The sequence below is a fragment of the Gossypium hirsutum genome, chromosome D11, assembly GCF_007990345.1.
Source record: "Gossypium hirsutum isolate 1008001.06 chromosome D11, Gossypium_hirsutum_v2.1, whole genome shotgun sequence".
Lineage (NCBI taxonomy): Eukaryota > Viridiplantae > Streptophyta > Magnoliopsida > Malvales > Malvaceae > Gossypium > Gossypium hirsutum.
The window spans coordinates 3558651-3577492 of NC_053447.1; the positions used below are offsets into that span (position 1 = coordinate 3558651).

At 36.6% G+C, this 18842-nt stretch overlaps 3 protein-coding genes and 1 pseudogene across 4 annotated transcripts; 3 read left to right on the forward strand and 1 right to left on the reverse strand.

Annotated features, from left to right (window-relative positions):
• Nucleotides 1-410: 410 nt before the first annotated feature.
• Nucleotides 411-2018, forward strand: LOC107937456 (60S ribosomal protein L15). Its single transcript, XM_016870341.2, has 4 exons — nucleotides 411-541; nucleotides 916-1082; nucleotides 1280-1477; nucleotides 1611-2018. The coding sequence occupies exons 1-4, from the start codon at nucleotides 538-540 to the stop codon at nucleotides 1854-1856; spliced, it is 615 nt and encodes a 204-aa protein (XP_016725830.1). The 5' UTR covers nucleotides 411-537; the 3' UTR covers nucleotides 1857-2018.
• Nucleotides 2019-2661: 643 nt separating this feature from the next.
• Nucleotides 2662-6057, forward strand: LOC107937486 (luc7-like protein 3; annotated as a pseudogene).
• On the reverse strand, nucleotides 5910-8741 carry LOC107912049 (putative F-box protein At1g67623). 2 transcript variants are annotated; one of them, XM_016840086.2, is made up of 3 exons: nucleotides 8025-8741; nucleotides 7766-7925; nucleotides 5910-7663 (listed from the first exon to the last, which is right to left on the reverse strand). In XM_016840086.2, the coding sequence occupies exons 1-3, from the start codon at nucleotides 8333-8335 to the stop codon at nucleotides 7280-7282; spliced, it is 855 nt and encodes a 284-aa protein (XP_016695575.1). In that variant the 5' UTR covers nucleotides 8336-8741; the 3' UTR covers nucleotides 5910-7279. The 2 variants fall into 2 exon arrangements, with proteins under 2 accessions (XP_016695575.1, XP_040961485.1); XM_041105551.1 differs by having other exon boundaries at nucleotides 7766-7922; nucleotides 8025-8740.
• Nucleotides 8742-10128: 1387 nt separating this feature from the next.
• Nucleotides 10129-18061, forward strand: LOC107910906 (pentatricopeptide repeat-containing protein At3g48250, chloroplastic). The gene is made up of 2 exons (XM_016838829.2): nucleotides 10129-11166; nucleotides 16857-18061. The coding sequence occupies exons 1-2, from the start codon at nucleotides 10509-10511 to the stop codon at nucleotides 18059-18061; spliced, it is 1863 nt and encodes a 620-aa protein (XP_016694318.2). The 5' UTR covers nucleotides 10129-10508.
• The last annotated feature ends 781 nt before the right edge of the window (nucleotides 18062-18842 follow it).

Consider the following 18842-nt stretch of genomic DNA (forward strand, 5'->3'; position numbering starts at 1 on the left):
AATGTTAACGGTTGCACATGAATTTTGAAAAGTGAAAAATAGAGGAACTAATTTCTTAAAAAAATTACAAAAGATTCATTAATTAATCTATTGTACTACATATCACTTTTTAAAATTAAATTAAATTAAAAATAAAAATAATTATATATTTATAATTAATTAATATACAAATCTATTTTTTTATTTTATATTTAATCTATTTATTCATCTTCTACTTTTTATTTTCTTGTCATTTCTTGGATTTTCTTCCCTTCACCAAATAGCTATTGGGGTTGGCCCAAAATACTGTTGCCCCATTAGTACTATATACGATAAAAATTAAACTGAGTCGACTTGGACCCCGTTTCAATCTTGGTCCAGTTATTGGATTGACCAAACAGACCACTTAGATTGAACTCCCAAAAGGGTAACGTCGTCAAATAAAATTACCCATGCCTTCTAAAACCCTAATGCGACTCCAAAATCGTCATATTTATTCATGTCAAGTCTTGGCAGCTCCTTATCCGGAACCAGAGACCGCAGGGAGCTCAAGCAGCCATGGGTACGCCATTTTTATAGCATTTCGCATCTAAAAATCATGATTTAAGCACTAACTTTTTCCTCATTTCTTTCTCGTTTTTTGTTGATACGATGATTTATATCTAGGATTTTTCAGGCAGAATAATGGGATTTTCTGTGCTTGGTTTATTGTCCTTTATTGAGTAAATCTAACGACTTTTGAAGGTCTGGTTATAAGTTGATCACTAATGTAATTTATCAGCTTTGTTTTTGTTTTGCTATGTGTTTTAGATTCAAAGAGTAGATGCTAAATTGATCATTGTAGGTCTCTCAAAATGAAAATAATTATATTTGATTTGGCATTTTGAGTTATGATTTTTAATGATTTCATTTTTTGTTGTGATTTTGTGAATCTAGGAGCTTACAAGTACGTGTCAGAGCTATGGAGGAAGAAGCAATCCGATGTTATGAGGTTCTTGCAGAGAGTGAGGTGTTGGGAGTACCGCCAACACCCGTCCATTGTGCGAGTTAACCACCCAACTCGTCCTGACAAGGCTCGTCGCTTGGGATACAAAGCCAAGCAGGTAAACTGATCCACTGATTCTTTAATCTACTTTCCACCACTGCATTTTTGTGAGCCTTAGTTTCTGAAATTGTAAATTTTGGTTTATTATATTTACTGTTGTAATTTGGCATCATTTTTGCTTCAAGGACGTGTTTGTTGATATTTTCTCTGCCTGTTTGTTATGTCTGGTGACTAATCCTCTATGGTTCGTAATAGGGTTATGTTGTCTATCGTGTCCGTGTGAGACGGGGTGGAAGGAAGAGACCAGTACCTAAGGGTATTGTGTATGGGAAACCCACAAACCAGGGTGTCACTCAGCTGAAATTTCAGCGCAGCAAGCGATCAGTTGCAGAGGAGCGAGCTGGTCGAAAGCTTGGAGGCCTTAGGGTCGTAAACTCATATTGGATCAACGAGGTGAGTTCTGCTGCAAATTAAGAACATGTTTTTAAAGATATTATAGCTATGCTCGTAAGCTACTTGTGGCCAACTTTTTTGTTAGATTCCTTGGTCAAGTTTGTTTCTTAATGTTTCGAGTTTGTCTTTGCAGGATTCAACATACAAATACTTCGAGGTCATCTTGGTTGATACTGCCCACAATGCTATCCGCAATGACCCACGAATCAACTGGATCTGTAATCCAGTGCACAAGCGCAGGGAACTCCGTGGACTCACCTCTGCTGGAAAGAAATACAGGGGTCTTCGTGGCAAGGGACACTTGCACCACAAGTCTCGACCTTCAAGAAGGGCAAACTGGAAGAGGAACAACACTCTCTCTCTTCGCCGCTACCGTTAATTCCCATGGATTATATTTGCTGTTTTTGTTTCACCTACTTACCTTCATTTCTTTTGTAAGGGTGAGAATTTTGAGACGATTATATATTTATATGTTTAGTAGACCTCTTGAAATACTCTATGATGAGGCTATTGAAAAGTTAGTGTAATGCTTTGAGACTGACTTATTCTGTGTTTGTTGGTTAAACATGAACTTGAAAGTAGTGAATGTTTTCGCTTATTGAAAGTAAATCAAGGTTTACTTGAATGAACAAATGAGATTGAATGAACTTGAAAGTGTTCATCTAATGCAATTTGTTGTAGCAAATTGTGAACCAATGTCACTTTAACCATAATTTTGAACCAAGTTTTCGACCAAAACCAATAATAGATTTTAATTTTATTAGTAAAAGAGGGGAGGGAGAACCTTAATCAAAGAAAAAAAAATAGAATGATAATTGCTACTAATAAAATAATAAATTATCTGAAGTTCAAATTTTATATATGTAAAGAGAATGAATGTGAAAAAATGTTACAAAATAATTTTTTTAAAAATATAAATAAATAACAATATAAACATCAACACTAATAAATATTTAATCGATTGAATCGGTTTTGCACTAATTATTCGCTATTTAAACTTATTAAAGTACTAAGTTTTACCATTTGATTTGGTCGTAATTGCTCAACTCAGCACTAAAGTAAACAATCACCACAGTTCTGTAGTAACTTTATCTACACCACCACGACGTCGTTTTGTACGACAGTTGGCGCCGTTTTATTCTCCCTCTTGCCTTGCCCCCATTCCCAACTATTAAATAAAGACCGAACCTCAGATCAACAGATCGCTCACAGTTGCCTAAAACATTAAAATCAAGTGCTCTGCCCCTCTTCTTTCTTGCTTCCTTAAAATCCTTCTCTCTTTCTCATTGTTTTGTTTCACTTAAAATTTCGATTTGCTTCTTTTTTTGGTTCTTATTAAAAGCAATAATTTCAACTTCTCTATTTACGCGAAGACCCTCAAGTTTCTTTAATCTCAAAAACCCTAAGCAATGGATGCACAGCGAGCTTTGCTTGACGAACTCATGGGAACTGGTACTTTTTAGATGCCTTATTTGTACTTTGGTAACACTTGTTTATTTCTTCGTGGTTATATGAGTTTGATATTGTATTTCTTTTTGACGTTCTCTATTTTATAGCTCGTAATTTAACGGACGAAGAGAAGAAGGGATATAGGGAAATCCGGTGGGATGATAAAGAGGTTTGTGCTTTCTACATGGTTCGATTTTGTCCTCACGATCTCTTCGTCAACACTCGCAGTGATCTCGGTGCGTTTTAAATTCTGTATTTGATTTATTTTTTACTTTCTGTTTTGTATCCTAAGCAAAGAAGGAAATATTTATGCTTGAGAAAATTGATAAAATAATAGGATTTTTCTAACTTATTTTAGCGTATTCTATTCTTATAGTAGCTAATAGCTAAAATGGTTTAAGTTTTATTGGTTATGAATATTTATTTTCTTTATATTCATCAGTAATTACGCCATCAATATGCTTTTAGACAATGCAGATGTTTAATAACTTTTTCTATTTTGTGAATCAGGACCATGCCCTAGAGTTCATGACCAAAAGTTGAAAGAAAGGTATGATTGAATTTGGATTTCTATGCTATGAGATATACTTTCGTATGAATGAATGCATCCAATAATCTGTTAAAATGCCTGTGCTTCTTCTGTTTGTTTTAACCTTTTGCGTAGCCTTCTTGTTTAATAGTGAAATTTTGATCAAAATGTCTGTTTCCCGTAAGAACGTTATTGATATTGTATTTACTTTATTAAGTTAGCTACTTCATATGTCCATGTAGGATGGAACTTATATATGCATTACACGCGGTATGCTAAGGTGTTGCTGGTTTTTCATTTTGAGGTAACTGGTCTAACCATTTTGATCAGATACTTGCAAGGGTTAGGGAGAGATAATCGAACGCTCAGAAGCATAGGATGTTTGCTTGGGAGTTTAATTTATTGGTTCTTGCCCCATCTTACATTGGGTCCTTCCTAAACCTATGAATTTTCTCAGAAAGAAATGCTTAAGACCTCAGTTTTATTGTAGAAGTGGACATGGAAGAAATAGTATTTCTTTTACTTGGAATGGTAATATCCATGAAAATTGATATTGTACAGTTGACATGCAAGTGATTGATTGTTCGTTACCCTTGATGCTTGGTCCTTGACATCTTGGTACTGGACTTATTTCCTTCTTACTAGTATCCTTACTTAAAGACATTGGCATCGTGATTGGCATCATCGGAGATAATTGGTGCTTCCTTACTTGCAATTAAATTGCATTATACTGCATTTTTTTTTCTTGATCTTTCCAACATAACCTCTTTGCATTTTCTATTATTTATCCTCTCTTTTATGGGTTTTGTATTTGCTATCTTTTCTAAAATTGTAATTACTTGCCAGGTTTAATGCTTGTATTTTGCTAAAGACTATCGACCTTTGACATTTTATTTTATTTTTTTAAAAATTTTATTGTTATGAAGGTGTAAAAACTTGTGACTCTAAATAGCCCATGGTTCTAGTTATTTTTTTGCTGCTGCTTTGGCATCCAATGCTACATTATTGGTTTTTCCCATTTGCTCCCTTGCTGCTTGTTATTTTCCCTGGAAATTGTATATACTACTTTGCTTTTTTTACAAATATAGCTTGTCTATGAGCTAATTTGCAGCCTCTGGCTTTGGAGGTTGAGTTGTCAGAACCAGTTTTGCGTTTTCTGATCAAAATACACTACATGATTGCCTTGTTGGATTTGTGATTTAAGTGGTGTTTGAAATTTCTGACTAGTTTTGAGAAGTCTCCAAGACATGATGCTTACGTGCCCAAATTTGAAGCTGAACTGGCTCAGTTTTGTGAGAAATTGGTTTGTTCCATTTTCCTCTCCTTCCAAGTTATTTTTTCTCTTTCAATTTCCTGTGACAACAATTGTCATTTTTATCTAGTATGTAACCTGCCTATTCTGCTCTAGGTGATGGACCTTGACAGAAGAGTTAGGCGCGGTCGAGAGCGCCTTGCTCAAGAGGTGGAACCTGCACCACCTGCTCCATTATCTGCAGAAAAATCCGAACAACTATCTGTCATGGAGGAAAAAATAAAAAACTTGCTGGAACAAGTGGAGACACTTGGTGAAGCTGGAAAGGTGGATGAAGCTGAGGCGCTTATGAGAAAGGTGCTGTTGAGAGTTTCCATTTTCTGTTTGTAATTGATCCAAAATGGTCTATGAGATATTGGTTGCTCAATGTTGCGACATTCTGGATTGGTGTTTGACCACCTTGAAAATTATGTCTCTGTTTAACCGGTTCTTCATTTATGATTATTTAATTATTTCATTCCTAATTTTTAAATCATGACAGGAAGTTCAGATTTTGAATTTTGGCCTTCTGTGTTATTTGTTTATAGGTGGAGGCGCTTAATGCTGAGAAGACGGCCTTGGCTTAACAACCTCAGAATGGTAAAGTATTGATGCTTGCACAGGAGAAAAAAATGGCCCTATGTGAGGTTTGTGGATCTTTTCTAGTAGCTAATGACGCTGCTGAGAGGACTCAATCACATGTTACAGGAAAGCAACATATTGGTTATGGCATGGTTCGGGATTTCATCTCTGAGTTCAAGGTAAGTGTTTCTGCCCAGGATGAATTGTTGGCTTTGGTTCAACCTTTTACGCTGAATGGGGGAACCTGAATGAACTTTTCAGGAAGCCAAGGAGAAAGCAAGGGAAGAGGAAAATTTATCAAGAGAGAAAGAAGCCGAAGAACGGAGAAAGCACAGGGAGAAGGAATATGAGAGTAGGAGGAGAAGCGATTCAGGTGATAGGGACAAATATCATGATCGAGACAAGGACCGAGACAGATATTGCGAACGTGATTTGTATCGCGAAAGGTCTTGAGAGCGGAATGGGAGAGGTATTCATGATGGAGAGAGGGATTGGAGGTACAGGAATGGCAGAGATGGAGGCAGGGATAGACACCGGAAACGCAGCAGGTCCCGTTCCCCCAGTAGACATAGTCGCAGGAGGTCCTCAAGAAGTCCAGTTCACCGATATTAGTGCATTCTGTAGGTAGATGTTTTGCTTTGAAATCCAATGAGGTAGACAACTTTTTTTTTCCTTTACTTTTTCTAGTTTATAAACTTGCGATTATGGAGTAGTGCAAATTTGGTCGTTCACGGGTGGAGCATTTTTCTTGGCTCTCACAGCTTTCTTGATACTACCCCGAATCCCTTTTGTCAACATTCGTAGGGAAGAAAAGGGTTGAGGTAGGTAAAACAATATTATTTGCAACTATTTTTTTTTTTTTTTAAATCTTGTCTGGACTAAATTATAGTTTGCAGATGTGGAAATTGTTGAGTCTCTTATAGCTCCTTTCCTTGATATGCTTTTTATCCATATAGTCGAGCTTCTGAGAAAGATTGAAATCTTTCCAGTTTTGAGGTAACAGACTAAATTTCATCCATAGCATCACGCCAGTTCAGTGACATGTCTTGCATATACATCTAGATATTACTTTCCTTGCTTTTGTTGTATATCAATTATTTGAGTTGCAAAGGCTTGCCTTTGTGAATAGTACAAGAATCTGAGATAAATTGTTGGGAAAATACCTTTGACTTGAAGTAACCTTGTAAATTGATGAAACAGATTGTTCTTTACTTTTTGTTTGGTTTAAGATATAAATAACTAGACTGGGTAATCAAAACTCCATTGTATCATACGCAAATAAAGACGGTTTCATAATATATAAATATTAAATTGTGATGGAATGCCACAAGGACCATTTTCTTTTATAATTGAATAATTAGTTTTAATCTTTTAGGTTAACGTCAATTTCATTTTCTTTTCTTTCTAAGCCAAAAGTGGGAACACTTTTCAAATCAGTTCACCTAGGAAATTATTAGTGGTGATTGAATTGAATGTTTAATCATGGATGCAAGACTCGAATGACAACAGTGCTAGTATTGAATCTTCTTTGACTCGATTTTTTCCCCCGCCAGGCGCCAGACAGAAAAAGGCCTGTAGATAGTTCTCTCTTATTTATTTATTACCCCAGAAAGAAGACATGCGTTACTCAAAATATCAACGACAGAGAGAATACAGAATCTTCAATAAACACAGGTTAAAGAGGCAGTTGCTCAACAACTTAAGACATCATTCACCTGGTCTCTTCTTACGTTTTGTCAAGCCATCAAAACTGTTAAAGACAATAAGTCGTTGATGATTGAACCATAAGTCCATAATCCATAGAGATGCTACAGTTCAAACTTTCCCACTTCCAAAATTAAAGTTCAATACAAGGCGCTCTCGGCTGCTTTCAAGCACCGCTACCGCTAGTAAGTAATAGCTATGCAAAAGCATTGAGACAATGATTGCTTCCTATTTGTTGTTTAGTAAGTTAACTCCCACGTAGAAGATTACAAACGAAAATTACTTGCAAGTGGCACCCACAAGCTTCACAACTCACATCATTGTCATCGTCATCGTCGCTAGGCCACCTTTGTTTTCTTCTGTGCTGTGCTTGCATTGGACAAGCATTAGGCTTGGGTTCCAAGAAATTGTTGAGCCAAAGTCTATTAATTACATCCTTAAATTTCTTTCGACTTTCTCCGATTCCTTTTTTTGATTTTACGTAATTTAGAAGTCGTCTACCCTTTCCTCCTTCCTCTATGCAAAGTAGGATAACTCCCAGCACATAAGCAGCTCCCACATGCCCTACTTTTGCTGCACTGTTTAGACAGTTTAGTCCCTCTCCCTCCTTTGCAAAGCTGAAGTATTGGACCTGATATTGGTATTAATTTATTTCCATAATTAATTTCTCGGCAGGATCGAATAAATACCCACATAAAGAAAAGAACGAAAGAAAGAAGAATGTAATACGAACCACTCCTTCCCTGTATAAAGCTTCTGGATGTCCAGTCTCTTTGCATTTTTCCAAGAAGAAAGCTTGTTTAGGTAAACGCCATGGAATAACAGGAACCTTGTCAAGGGATACATGTCCAAGTATGTAGTTATCATTAGCCGTTTGATGAAAAGCCTTGCTGCTGATCAAATGGTATTAATTAGAGAAACAGAAACAAAATGTAATTAATCAACTTTAATTAAATATAGATGGAGACCCAAAAAAATAAAAATAAAAACACCTTAAGATGAGATTGAAGAAATCACAGACAGAAGTGGCAGCCACCCGAGCTAAAACCTCTGTGATGAGTAGCTCATTTGGAAGTGAGAAGATGGACGTTGTAAATGAATTTGTTTTGCTTTTTCTAACTCTTTTGGTTAGTTTAAGGAAACCCTGAAATGATGATATTTTATTGCCTTCATTTTCTTTTTCCATCAACTTAGAATAACCTTCCTGAAAACTTTTGATTTGGTTCCTTGTTCTAATTTTACGGATTGAAAGGGAAAAGAGAAAGGGAGGAAGAGGTGTTGAAGGTTTTGAGGAACCGAGCATGCAAGTATTTATCTGTACTTTACAGACAACTTCTCCACGTTCCTTGGATGTCTTCTTTTATATATATATATATATTCACTGCTACTTTTGCCGTATATATTATTTATTATATAAATAGGAAAGTTGCAGAGATTAATGATGTCTGAAAATAGAAACATGATTCTAGTGTTATGTAGGTAGGTGGTTTAGGGTATGAAAATAGTGTGGTGTTGGCGGGCAGACACTGATATGTTGGGACTCGGAAGGAAGGTATGTATAAATTGTATGAATGCGGTGCTTTTTGTAGTTGCCACTTGCCAAGTAAAAAGTCGTTTGTTTGTGTGAATTAGTCCAAGTGCATAAATAAAACAGTAGCCAAATGGAGCTTTGCTTTAGTTTCGTAAAAAGGGAATGTGAGGTAAGGCAACTGTCAGGATCTGATTGGGCTAATACATTAATGTATTCATCCATCCATCCATGGTATAAAAATTGTCCTTCAAAGTAAACATGAAATGCCGTTCTTGCTTTGTACTTGGAATATTTTTTCTCTCAACACCCCCTGTTTGCATGCCATTTGCCAGTGCCAGGCTGCTACCTGCCTGTCCGTGCCTGGGTAACCAATAAATGTCCAGACTGGGAGAACTTTTTTTATTAAGTACATAACAATCAATTTAGAAAAAGATAAATAAGCAATATCATTATATAACATATTCAAAATAATATCAAGAGGTTGGGATCAAAACTAAAAGTCAATAATTATTTTTTTTGTAATCTTTGCTAAGCAAGCAACCGTCGTATTACATTTTCAATGCACATGCCTAATACTAATATTTTAATCTCAATAATACAGGTTTCAATGACACGAATGACATACAAATCTAACTATTGTATCATCAAAATATCCTTAACATGATACAGCGCTTTCAAATAATCAATTTCTAATGACACATCATGACAGCTATGCTCCCAAGCTTCAACTAGGAAAGAGTTCTCAAAACCAGACTTCTAAATAGAATTATCCGCATTAACCCCGCTTATCCTGATCACCGTCCTTCTAATCTTCAATCATATAAACTAAGTTAGACAACAAAATCATCCTCCGAAATAACCTTGTTTCTCAAAACATTATTAAAATTATCCAACTGACGAATCTCTAAATGAATGTGTTTAGACAACAACAACGCTAAAGATTTGGCACCACCTTATTTTTTCGCACTTTAAACTCTCCGCTATGGGGTAACTTTACACTTGCACTTCACCACGACCTTTATTTTCCTCCCATCAAAGCTCTATTCGAAGAAGAGTCTTGAAGAAGAGTATCGGTGTACGATTAATAAGGCCAGAAAAGGTCTTACGGGCAATATGGGAACAGCAGAACCCTATATTGGCCCAACGGATTGGTTGAGGAATCCTAAAATCTTAATGGAAAAATTATATTTTTATAAATTATTATGAATGAACTATAATTGAAGGGGTAAAAGTTTTACATACAATTTTGTGTTTCATCCTTAGACTTTTGATTTATTTTAGAATTTTTATTTAAAGATTTCATATAAAAATATAAAAACAAAAAAACAAAACACCGTCATAATAATAATAGTTATTTTTAAAAAAAATTAAATCTTTTCCATCTGCCAGATTAATTCATGACCATTATAATAATATATAGATGTAGGTAATAGTATAAATTTATTTAATAATACGAATACTCATAGAATTATTATTTTTAAACAGAAATACATATTCAAATAATTACAAAGTAAAATTAAATTAATACAAAAGATAAATAAAGGAAGCAAACTGAAATGAACATGAAAACAACACTCTAATAAAACTAGAAACCCACGCATAAACATAATAATTATGCGTGATGTGTATCGAATTTAATACTCAATAACCTAAAGCCTCGACAATAATAATTCATTTAAAATAATACTTTTTTTTATAAACCTTGTAGTAGTAATTAATAATATTTTAGAAAAAAATCCTTGAAATAAATAAAAGGGCTTACCCAAAATTGATGGGCTGGGTTCGACCCAAAGTAACCGGGTAACCTTCCCTTCTCTTCCCTCACAGGTGCATGGAGCCAAACAAAAGAACTTCCATCGAGTCTTAAACCCTTGAAATCCCCTTCTATTCCAAATTTCCAATTGCCATCCTTGTCTTCGCTGCTCTCTATCTCTGAACAGCAATCATGAATCGGTCCAAGGCAATCCTCTCCTCACTCAGGTTAGCCAACTCGATTCTTTCCACTCGACTCACCTCAACTCCTTCCTTCTCGTCTCAGGTGACTCGCTTCTCTTCACAGCTCTCGTTTCAATCACACTCTTCTCTTTTAACCAACATCCATCAAAGCCTTTCCTTCTCTACAAAACCCAACTCGTTGCTTCAACTCATTCTGACCAACGATTGGTCTGGCGAGTTAGAGACCTGCTTACACGAGTTTAAATCTGCATTGACTCATGAAACTGTCATCTATGTTCTTAAGAAACTCGATAAAGACTCCAAAAAGGCATCGAGTTTCTTCAATTGGGTGCGTCAAGAAAATGGGTTTAAACCCAATTCTTCTGTCTATAGCTTTATGCTTAGGATTTTTGCTAATAAAGCCACAATGAAAGAGTTCTGGATAACTTTAAGGGAAATGAAGGACCTGGGTTTTTATCTTGACGAAGAAACTTATTATACAATCCATTCTTCTTTTAGAAACAATAAGATGCCTAGTGATGTTGTGGCCTTAACCCATTTTTATAAAAGGATGGTTGAAGAGAATGCTAAGGATAGTATTGCTCGTAAGGTAGCTGATGTTATTGCTGGGGATGAATGGAGCAATGAGACTGAGAAAATATTAGATGGTATTGTTGGGTATGGGTCCCACTATGTGGGAAAATCATATTTTTTGTCATAATGTTTTGTCTTTCTTTAATTTTGTCAAAAGCTATTTTTTTTTATGTGTGGGATGTGGGTAGCCTTTTTATTATTATTGAGTGTCAAATTCTCAATTTAAAAGAGAGAAAAACAGAGAGTGAGATTGAAGTTCGTTGGAGAAAAAGAGAGAATAAAAAAAATCAATTTTTTAAGCTTGGTGCAGCAGTGATCAACTCCTCGATCGAAGGTCCATCCGTGGTTCGATTGAGCTGATTTTTGGACAGCAGCTAGGTGATAAGGTGTTCTTGACTTTGTACGGTCGGATTTTTCATCCGAGACTTGTAGCGTCGGAAATACCCATTTTTCAGCAGCTACGTTTTTGGTGATGTTATCTCATTTTTCTCTCTTTTGCTAAAGATTACATATTGTTAGCCTTGTCGGAGTTGAATGCTTGTTGTAGGCTTGATATTGTGATTTTGTAGTCGAACATTTGATGATAGTAGAGCTCTTTTTCGGACTCTAAAGTCCCATGGTTTTTACCCTTGATTTAGAGGGGTTTTCCACGTTAAAATATCGGTGTCTCTATTTATTTTTGTTATGGTTGCATTAGTTGATTTGTGGTTGATTAAGGTTGCTAGAGAACATATCTTGTGCTATTGTGCTTGCCATAATTTTTGACAAGAGTTATAAGGAGAGAAAGAACACTGGTTGTGTTTTCGCTTTGTTTCGGTTGTTCGGTTTCAACCCAACAAACTGGTACCAGAGCTTGGTTATTGTGTCAGGTAATTATGGAAATTAATACGAGCAAGATGATTATGTTGAATGGCACAAATTATCAACTTTGGCGGAATAAAATGAAGGACTTGTTGTTTGTGAAGGCTTTGCATCTTCCGGTCTTTACTACTCAAAAACCCGATTCGAAAAGTGATGAAGAATGGGAATTTAAGCATCAACAAGTGTGTGGCTTTATTCGGCAATTTGTTGAAGAAAATGTTTACAACCACATTGATCAAGAGACACATGCTCGAACATTGTGGGAGAAGCTTGAAAGCTTGTATGCTTCGAGGTCGGGCAATAACAAGTTGTTTTTGCTGAAGAAAATGATGGCGCTGAAATATAAAGAAGGAATGTTTATAGCTGACCATGTTAGTGAATTTCAGAGTGTGATGAATCAGTTGCTTGGTATGGGTGTCAAATTTGATGACGAGATTTTAGGACTTTGGTTGCTTGCTACTCTACCAGACTCTTGGGAGACCTTTCGAGTCTCATTCATTAATTCTGCCCCACAGGGTATTATTACTTTGGATTTGGCTAAGAGTGGTGTGTTGAATAAAGAGGTTAGAAGAAGATCTCAGGGTTCTACATCACAGTCCGAGGTGTTGGTTATCGAGAACAGGGGGAGAAACAGAGACAAAGATGGAAAGGGTAGAGATAAAAGCCGAAGCAAGTCAAGATCGAGATACAAGAATCTTGAGTGTCATCATTGTGGTAAGAAAGGTCATATCAAGAAATATTGCTTCAAGTGGAAGAAAGAGAACAAAGGTGGTGGTGATAAACACGATCGGAATGACGATGAAAAATTCAAGCGTGTTGCTACTGTTACTCGTGAAGATCTGTTAGTTATTTGTGATGAGAATTTGGTCAACCTAGCATGCGACGAGACTAGTTGGGTGATTGATACTGGTGCATCACTTCATGTCACGTCGAGGAAGGAATTCTTCACATCTTATACTCCTGGTGATTTTGGGGTATTGAAGATGGGTAATGATGGTTTGGTTTCGGTTATTGGTATGGGAGATGTTAGCTTGGTAAGTAACAATTGAACAAAGTTAACTCTCAAGGATGTCAGACATGCACAGGATGTCTGTTTGAATTTGATTTCTGCAGGAAAGCTTGATGATAAGGGATTCTGTAACACCTTCAGTGAAGGGCAGTGGAAGTTGACTAAAGGCTCCTTGGTTGTGGCTCGAGGAAAGAAGAGCTCAAATTTGTACTTGATGCAAGCTTTGACTTCTCGAGAGACGGTGAATGTGACACTGAATGACAGCTCAATTGAGTTGTGGCATAAACGACTCAGTCACATAAGTGAGAAGGGGCTTAGCTGTTTAGCGAAGAAGAATCAACTTTCGGGTTTAAAGAATGCTACACTGAAGAATTGTGCTCATTGTCTAGCAGGAAACCAGAGAAGAGTTTCATTTAGAAGCCATCATTCTCATAGGAAATCAGAGTTGCTAGAGTTGGTCCATTCAGATGTTTGTGGTCCGATAAAAGTAAGATCACATGGTGGTGCACTTTACTTTGTGACTTTCATTGATGATTGTTCAAGAAAGCTATGGGTTTACACTTTGAAGTCTAAAAATCAAGTCTTTGAGGTGTTTAAACAGTTTCAAGCATCAGTTGAAAGGGAAACTGGGAAGAAGTTGAAGTGCATTCGTACTGATAATGGTGGCGAGTACACAGGGTCGTTTCATGAGTATTGTCTGCGACAGGGAATCAGACATCAGAGAACACCACCAAAGACTCCACAGTTAAATGGGTTAGCTGAAAGAATGAACCGAACATTGATTGAGAGAGTCAGATGTTTGTTGTCAGATGCAAAGTTACCAAGATCAACCGAACATTGATTGAGAGAGTCAGATGTTTGTTGTCAGATGCAAAGTTACCAAGATCAACCGAACATTGATTGAGAGAGTCAGATGTTTGTTGTCAGATGCAAAGTTACCAAGATCATTTTGGGCTGAAGCTTTGAATACAGTGACACATGTGATAAATCTGTCTCCTAGTGTTCCTTTGAAAGGTGATGTGCCAGATAGAGTTTGGTTTGGTAAAGACGTGTCATATGATCACCTACGTGTGTTCGGTTGTAAAGCATTTGTTCATGTTCCAAAGGATGAAAGATCCAAGTTGGATGCCAAGGCTTGACAATGCATTTTTATTGGTTATGGTCTGGATGGTGAGTTTGGTTATAGACTCTATGATCCAGTTCAGAAGAAACTCGTGAGAAGCAGAGATGTTGTCTTCATTGAGGATCAGACCATTGATGACATTGATAAGACGGAGAAAGTGGATTCACAAGCTAGTGGTGACTTGATCGATGTGAATCCGGTTCCCCTAGACTCTTCACCAGATCCTATCCAGGATGATGTGCATGGTGATGTTAGTGGTGACCATCAGACTATAGGTGACTTTGATACTCCCATGGATGATGTTGTGAATGATCAACAACAAACACCTATAGCTCCACCAGCAGTTCCACTTCGAAGGTCTTCCAGAGATCGACGATCTTCTGTCAGGTATTCTCCTGATGAATATGTTCTTTTGACTGACGGGGGAGAACCTGAATGTTATGAAGAGGCTATGGAGAGTGAATGCAAAGATCAGTGGGTTGAAGCGATGAAAGACGAACTTCAATCCTTGCATGAGAACCATACTTTTGAATTGGTGAAACTGCCTAAGGGCAAAAGAGCTTTGAATAATCGGTGGGTTTACAGGTTAAAGTAAGAAGAGAAGTCTTCATCTCCACGATACAAAGCTAGATTGGTCGTCAAGGGTTATACTCAGAAAAAAAAGGGGTTGATTTTGAAGAAATATTTTCTCCGGTTGTGAAGATGTCCTCTATCAGAACTATACTGAGTTTGGTAGCTTGTTATGACCTAGAGGTTGAACAAATGGATGTGAAAATTGCTTTTCTTCATGGTGACTTGGAAGAAGAGCTTTACATGGAGCAGCCAGAGGGTTTTGTTGCACAAGGGAAAGAGGACTATATGTGCAGATTGAAGAAGAGCTTGTATGGTTTGAAGCAAGCTCCAAGGCAATGGTACAAGAAGTTTGAGTCTGTTATGGGGGAGCAAGGCTACAAGAAGACTACTTCTGATCATTGTGTGTTTGTTAAGAGATTCTCTGGTGATGATTTTATTATTCTTTTGCTCTATGTTGATGATATGCTTATTGTTGGTCAGAATGCTTCTAGAATTGAGAAGTTGAAACAAGAGTTGAGTAAATCCTTTGCAATGAAGGATTTGGGGCCAACAAAGCAAATTCTTGGCATAAGACTGACACGTGATAGAAAGGCCAAGAAATTATGGTTATCACAAGAGAGGTACATTGAGAATGTACTTCAAAGGTTTAGTATGGACAAAGCTAAAGCGGTGAATACTCCCTTTGCTATGCACTTTAGATTGAGTGTTAAGCATAGTCCTTCCACAGAAAAGGAGAAGGAAGAGATGCAGAAAATTCCTTACTCTTCAGCCGTGGGTAGTTTGATGTACGCAATGGTTTGCACGAGACCAGACTTGGCTTATGCCGTTGGTACAGTTAGTCGGTTTCTTTCTAATCCAGGCAGAGAGCATTGGAATGCAGTGAAGTGGATTATGAGATATCTTCGTGGCACTTCCAACATGAAACTTTGTTTCGGCAATGAGAAACCTGTTCTTGTTGGGTATACAGATTCAGACATGGCCGGAGACATTGATTCGAGGAGATCTACTTCAGGTTACTTAATCACTTATGCAGGGGGAGCTGTGGCATGGCAATCGAGACTGCAAAAGTGTGTTGCATTGTCCACCACCGAATCAGAGTTCATTGCAGCAACCGAAGCGTGTAAGGAGATGCTTTGGATGAAGAAGTTTGTGCATGAGCTTGGTTTTACTCAGGAGAAGTATGTCCTGTACTGTGATAGCCAGAGTGCTATTCATCTTGGTAAGAACTCAACTTTTCATGCTAGATCTAAGCATATTGATGTGAGGTACCATTGGATACGAGATGTTCTTGAAGCTAAGCTGTTAGAACTTGAGAAGATACACACTAATGATAATGGTGCTGATATGTTGACGAAGGCCTTACCAAGAGGAAAGTTTGAAGCATGTTGTTTGACCTCCGGCATGGAGGCATTCCCCACATAGTTGGAGGGGGAGATTTGTTGGGTATGGGTCCCACTATGTGGGAAACCCATATTTTCTACCATAATGTTTTGTCTTTCTTTGATTTTGTCAAAAGCCAATTTTTTTTATGTGTGGGATGTGGGCAGCCTTTCTATTATTATTGAGTGTCAAATTCTCAATTTAAAAGAGAGAAAAACAGAGAGTGAGATTGAAGCTCGTTGGAGAAAAAGAGAGAATAAAAAAAATCAGTTTTTCAAGCTTGGTGCAGCAGTGATCAACTCCTCGATCGAAGGTCCATCCGTGGTTCGATTGAGTTGATTTTTGGACAGCAGCTAGGTGATAAGGTGTTCTTGACTTTGTACGGTCGGATTTTTCATCCGAGACTTGTAGCGTCGGAAATACCCATTTTTCAGCAGCTACGTTTTTGGCGATGTTCTCTCATTTTTCTCTCTTTTGCTAAAGATTACATATTGTTAGCCTTGTCGGAGTTGAATGCTTGTTGTAGGCTTGATATTGTGATCTTGTAGTCGAACATTTGATGATAGTAGAGCTCTTTATCGGACTCTAAAGTCCCGTGGTTTTTACCCTTGATTTAGAGGAGTTTTCCACGTTAAAATATCGGTGTTTCTATTTATTTTTGTTGTGGTTGCATTAGTTGATTTGTGGTTGATTAAGGTTGCTAGAGAACATATCTTGTGCTATTGTGCTTGCCATAATTTTTGACAGGAGTTATAAGGAGAGAAAGAACACTGGTTGTGCTTTCGCTTTGTTTCGGTTGTTCAGTTTCAACCCAACAGGTATGGGAACTGATTTGTCTGATAATTTAGTGATAAGGGTGTTGAAGGAACTTAGAACTTACCCTAGGAAAGGTTTACAGTTTTTTCATTGGGCCAGTAAGGGTTCGAATTATAAGCATAATACAATTACTTACAATGCTCTTATACGGATTCTTGCTAGGCGTGATTCTATTGCTGAGTTTTGGGGTGTTGTTGATGAGATGAAAGGTGAAGGATTTGGGATGGATATCGATACGTATATAAAAGTTTCGAGGAACTTTCAGAAGTTTAAGATGTTGGAGGATGCTGTGAAACTTTATGAAATCATGATGGATGGTCCATATAAGCCTTCAGCACAAGCTTGCAGCTTACTCTTACGGAGCATTTCCAGGGCTGATGGACAAGATTTGAGTTTGGTGTTCAGGGTAGTGAATAAATACGAGGCTGCTGGATATTCACTGTCCAAGGCTATTTATGACGGGATTCATCGTTCTTTAACCAAGGTGGGTAAGTTTGATGAAGCGGAGAAGATCATGAAAACAATGAAAAATGCTGGGTGCGAACCTGATAACATTACGTACAGCCAACTGGTGTTTGGACTTTGTAAAGCAAGAAGACTCGAAGAAGCCTGCAAAGTGTTGGATGAAATGAAAGCAAATGGATGCTGTCCGGATATCAAGACATGGACTATTTTGATTCAAGGCCATTGTGATGCTAATCAGATCGATGATGCATTGATGTGTTTTGCAAAGATGGTAAAAACCTGCGAAGCCGATGCTGACTTGTTGGATGTCTTAATAAACGGTTTCATCAGTCAGAATAGAGTAGATGGTGCATACAAATTGCTGGTGGAGATGGTAAATGTAGTTCACTTAAGACCTTGGCAAGCAACATTTAAACTTCTTATAGAGAAGCTTCTGGGGAAAAGAAAACTCGAAGAATCGGTGAACCTTCTTAAGTTGATGAAGAAACTAAACTACCCACCTTACCTTGAACCTTTCGTTCAATATATTTCAAAGCAGGGGACTGTGGAGGACGCTATGGAGTTCTTGAAAGCATTGAGTGTGAAGGAATATCCAAGCATTGGAGCTTACCTTCATACTCTTGAATCATTTTTGGAGGAAGGTAGACATACTGAGGCACAAGATCTGCTATATAAATTACCTCATCATATTCGCAATCATCCTAAAACATCTCAACTCTTTGGTACCAAATCTACTGCTTGATTTTTTGCTTTGTTACTTTCTTAGATAGATGGAATGACCAATTTCAGCTTATTACCATTTTTTTTTCTCTTGTGGGTAGTAAGATTCTGATGAATCTTATTAGGGGAATTTCGCCTTATAATTTCTTAAATTTTATTTCTCAAAATGAATTGATATCATTGGTTAAACTACCAAAATAGTCATTTTTTTTACCTTAGGTTACATTTTAGTTATTTATGTTGAAATGTTACGTTTTAGTCAATGACGTTATTGTGTTGTAACATTTTAGTTAGGGGTGAGCATTCGATTGAATCGAGTGAAAAAATATTGAGTTAATCGAGTTAGCAAGTTTTATTTTATCATTCTAATTTAATTTGAAATTTGTTTTGAATCGAGTCGAGTCAAATCGAGTGAAATTATTCGAGTTAAATTAAAAAATGAAACATGTCAAATTAACTTATTTAGGTCCAAAATTATTATTCTAGAAAATTTTTAATTTTTTAACTTTTCTTATATATTTTTTAGAATTATTTTTGAAATTTTTATAATTTTTTAAAAAATATAAAATTTGAAATTTTTATAAGTATTTTGATTTTTAACAATTATTTTGAATTTTTTTTTGGATTTTTTTTTGCAATTTTTATTAAGAGACTAATTTGTTTATTTTCAAATTTGATACGTACCAAAAGTGTATTTACATCAATCTGTTAATCAAATTATTCGAATTGTAAAATTTAACTCAATTTGAATTCGAAACTTGAATTATTTATTCGAATTGACTTGAATAACTAGAATTGATTAA

What these genes read in the sequence shown, in the direction of transcription:
- LOC107912049 (XM_016840086.2), bottom strand. Translation starts at nt 8,335, where the DNA reads ATGCTCGGTTCCTCAAAACCTTCAACACCTCTTCCTCCCTTTCTCTTT. An exon ending in TTCTTCAATCTCATCTTAAG is followed by an intron (nt 7,926 to 8,024) that starts GTGTTTTTATTT and finishes CCATTTGATCAG; the next exon opens with CAGCAAGGCTTTTCATCAAA. An exon ending in CTTTATACAGGGAAGGAGTG is followed by an intron (nt 7,664 to 7,765) that starts GTTCGTATTACA and finishes TACCAATATCAG; the next exon opens with GTCCAATACTTCAGCTTTGC.
- LOC107937456 (XM_016870341.2), top strand. An exon ending in TGGGATACAAAGCCAAGCAG is followed by an intron (nt 1,083 to 1,279) that starts GTAAACTGATCC and finishes GGTTCGTAATAG; the next exon opens with GGTTATGTTGTCTATCGTGT. An exon ending in ACTCATATTGGATCAACGAG is followed by an intron (nt 1,478 to 1,610) that starts GTGAGTTCTGCT and finishes TTGTCTTTGCAG; the next exon opens with GATTCAACATACAAATACTT.
- LOC107910906 (XM_016838829.2), top strand. Translation starts at nt 10,509, where the DNA reads ATGAATCGGTCCAAGGCAATCCTCTCCTCACTCAGGTTAGCCAACTCG. An exon ending in GACTGAGAAAATATTAGATG is followed by an intron (nt 11,167 to 16,856) that starts GTATTGTTGGGT and finishes TCAACCCAACAG; the next exon opens with GTATGGGAACTGATTTGTCT.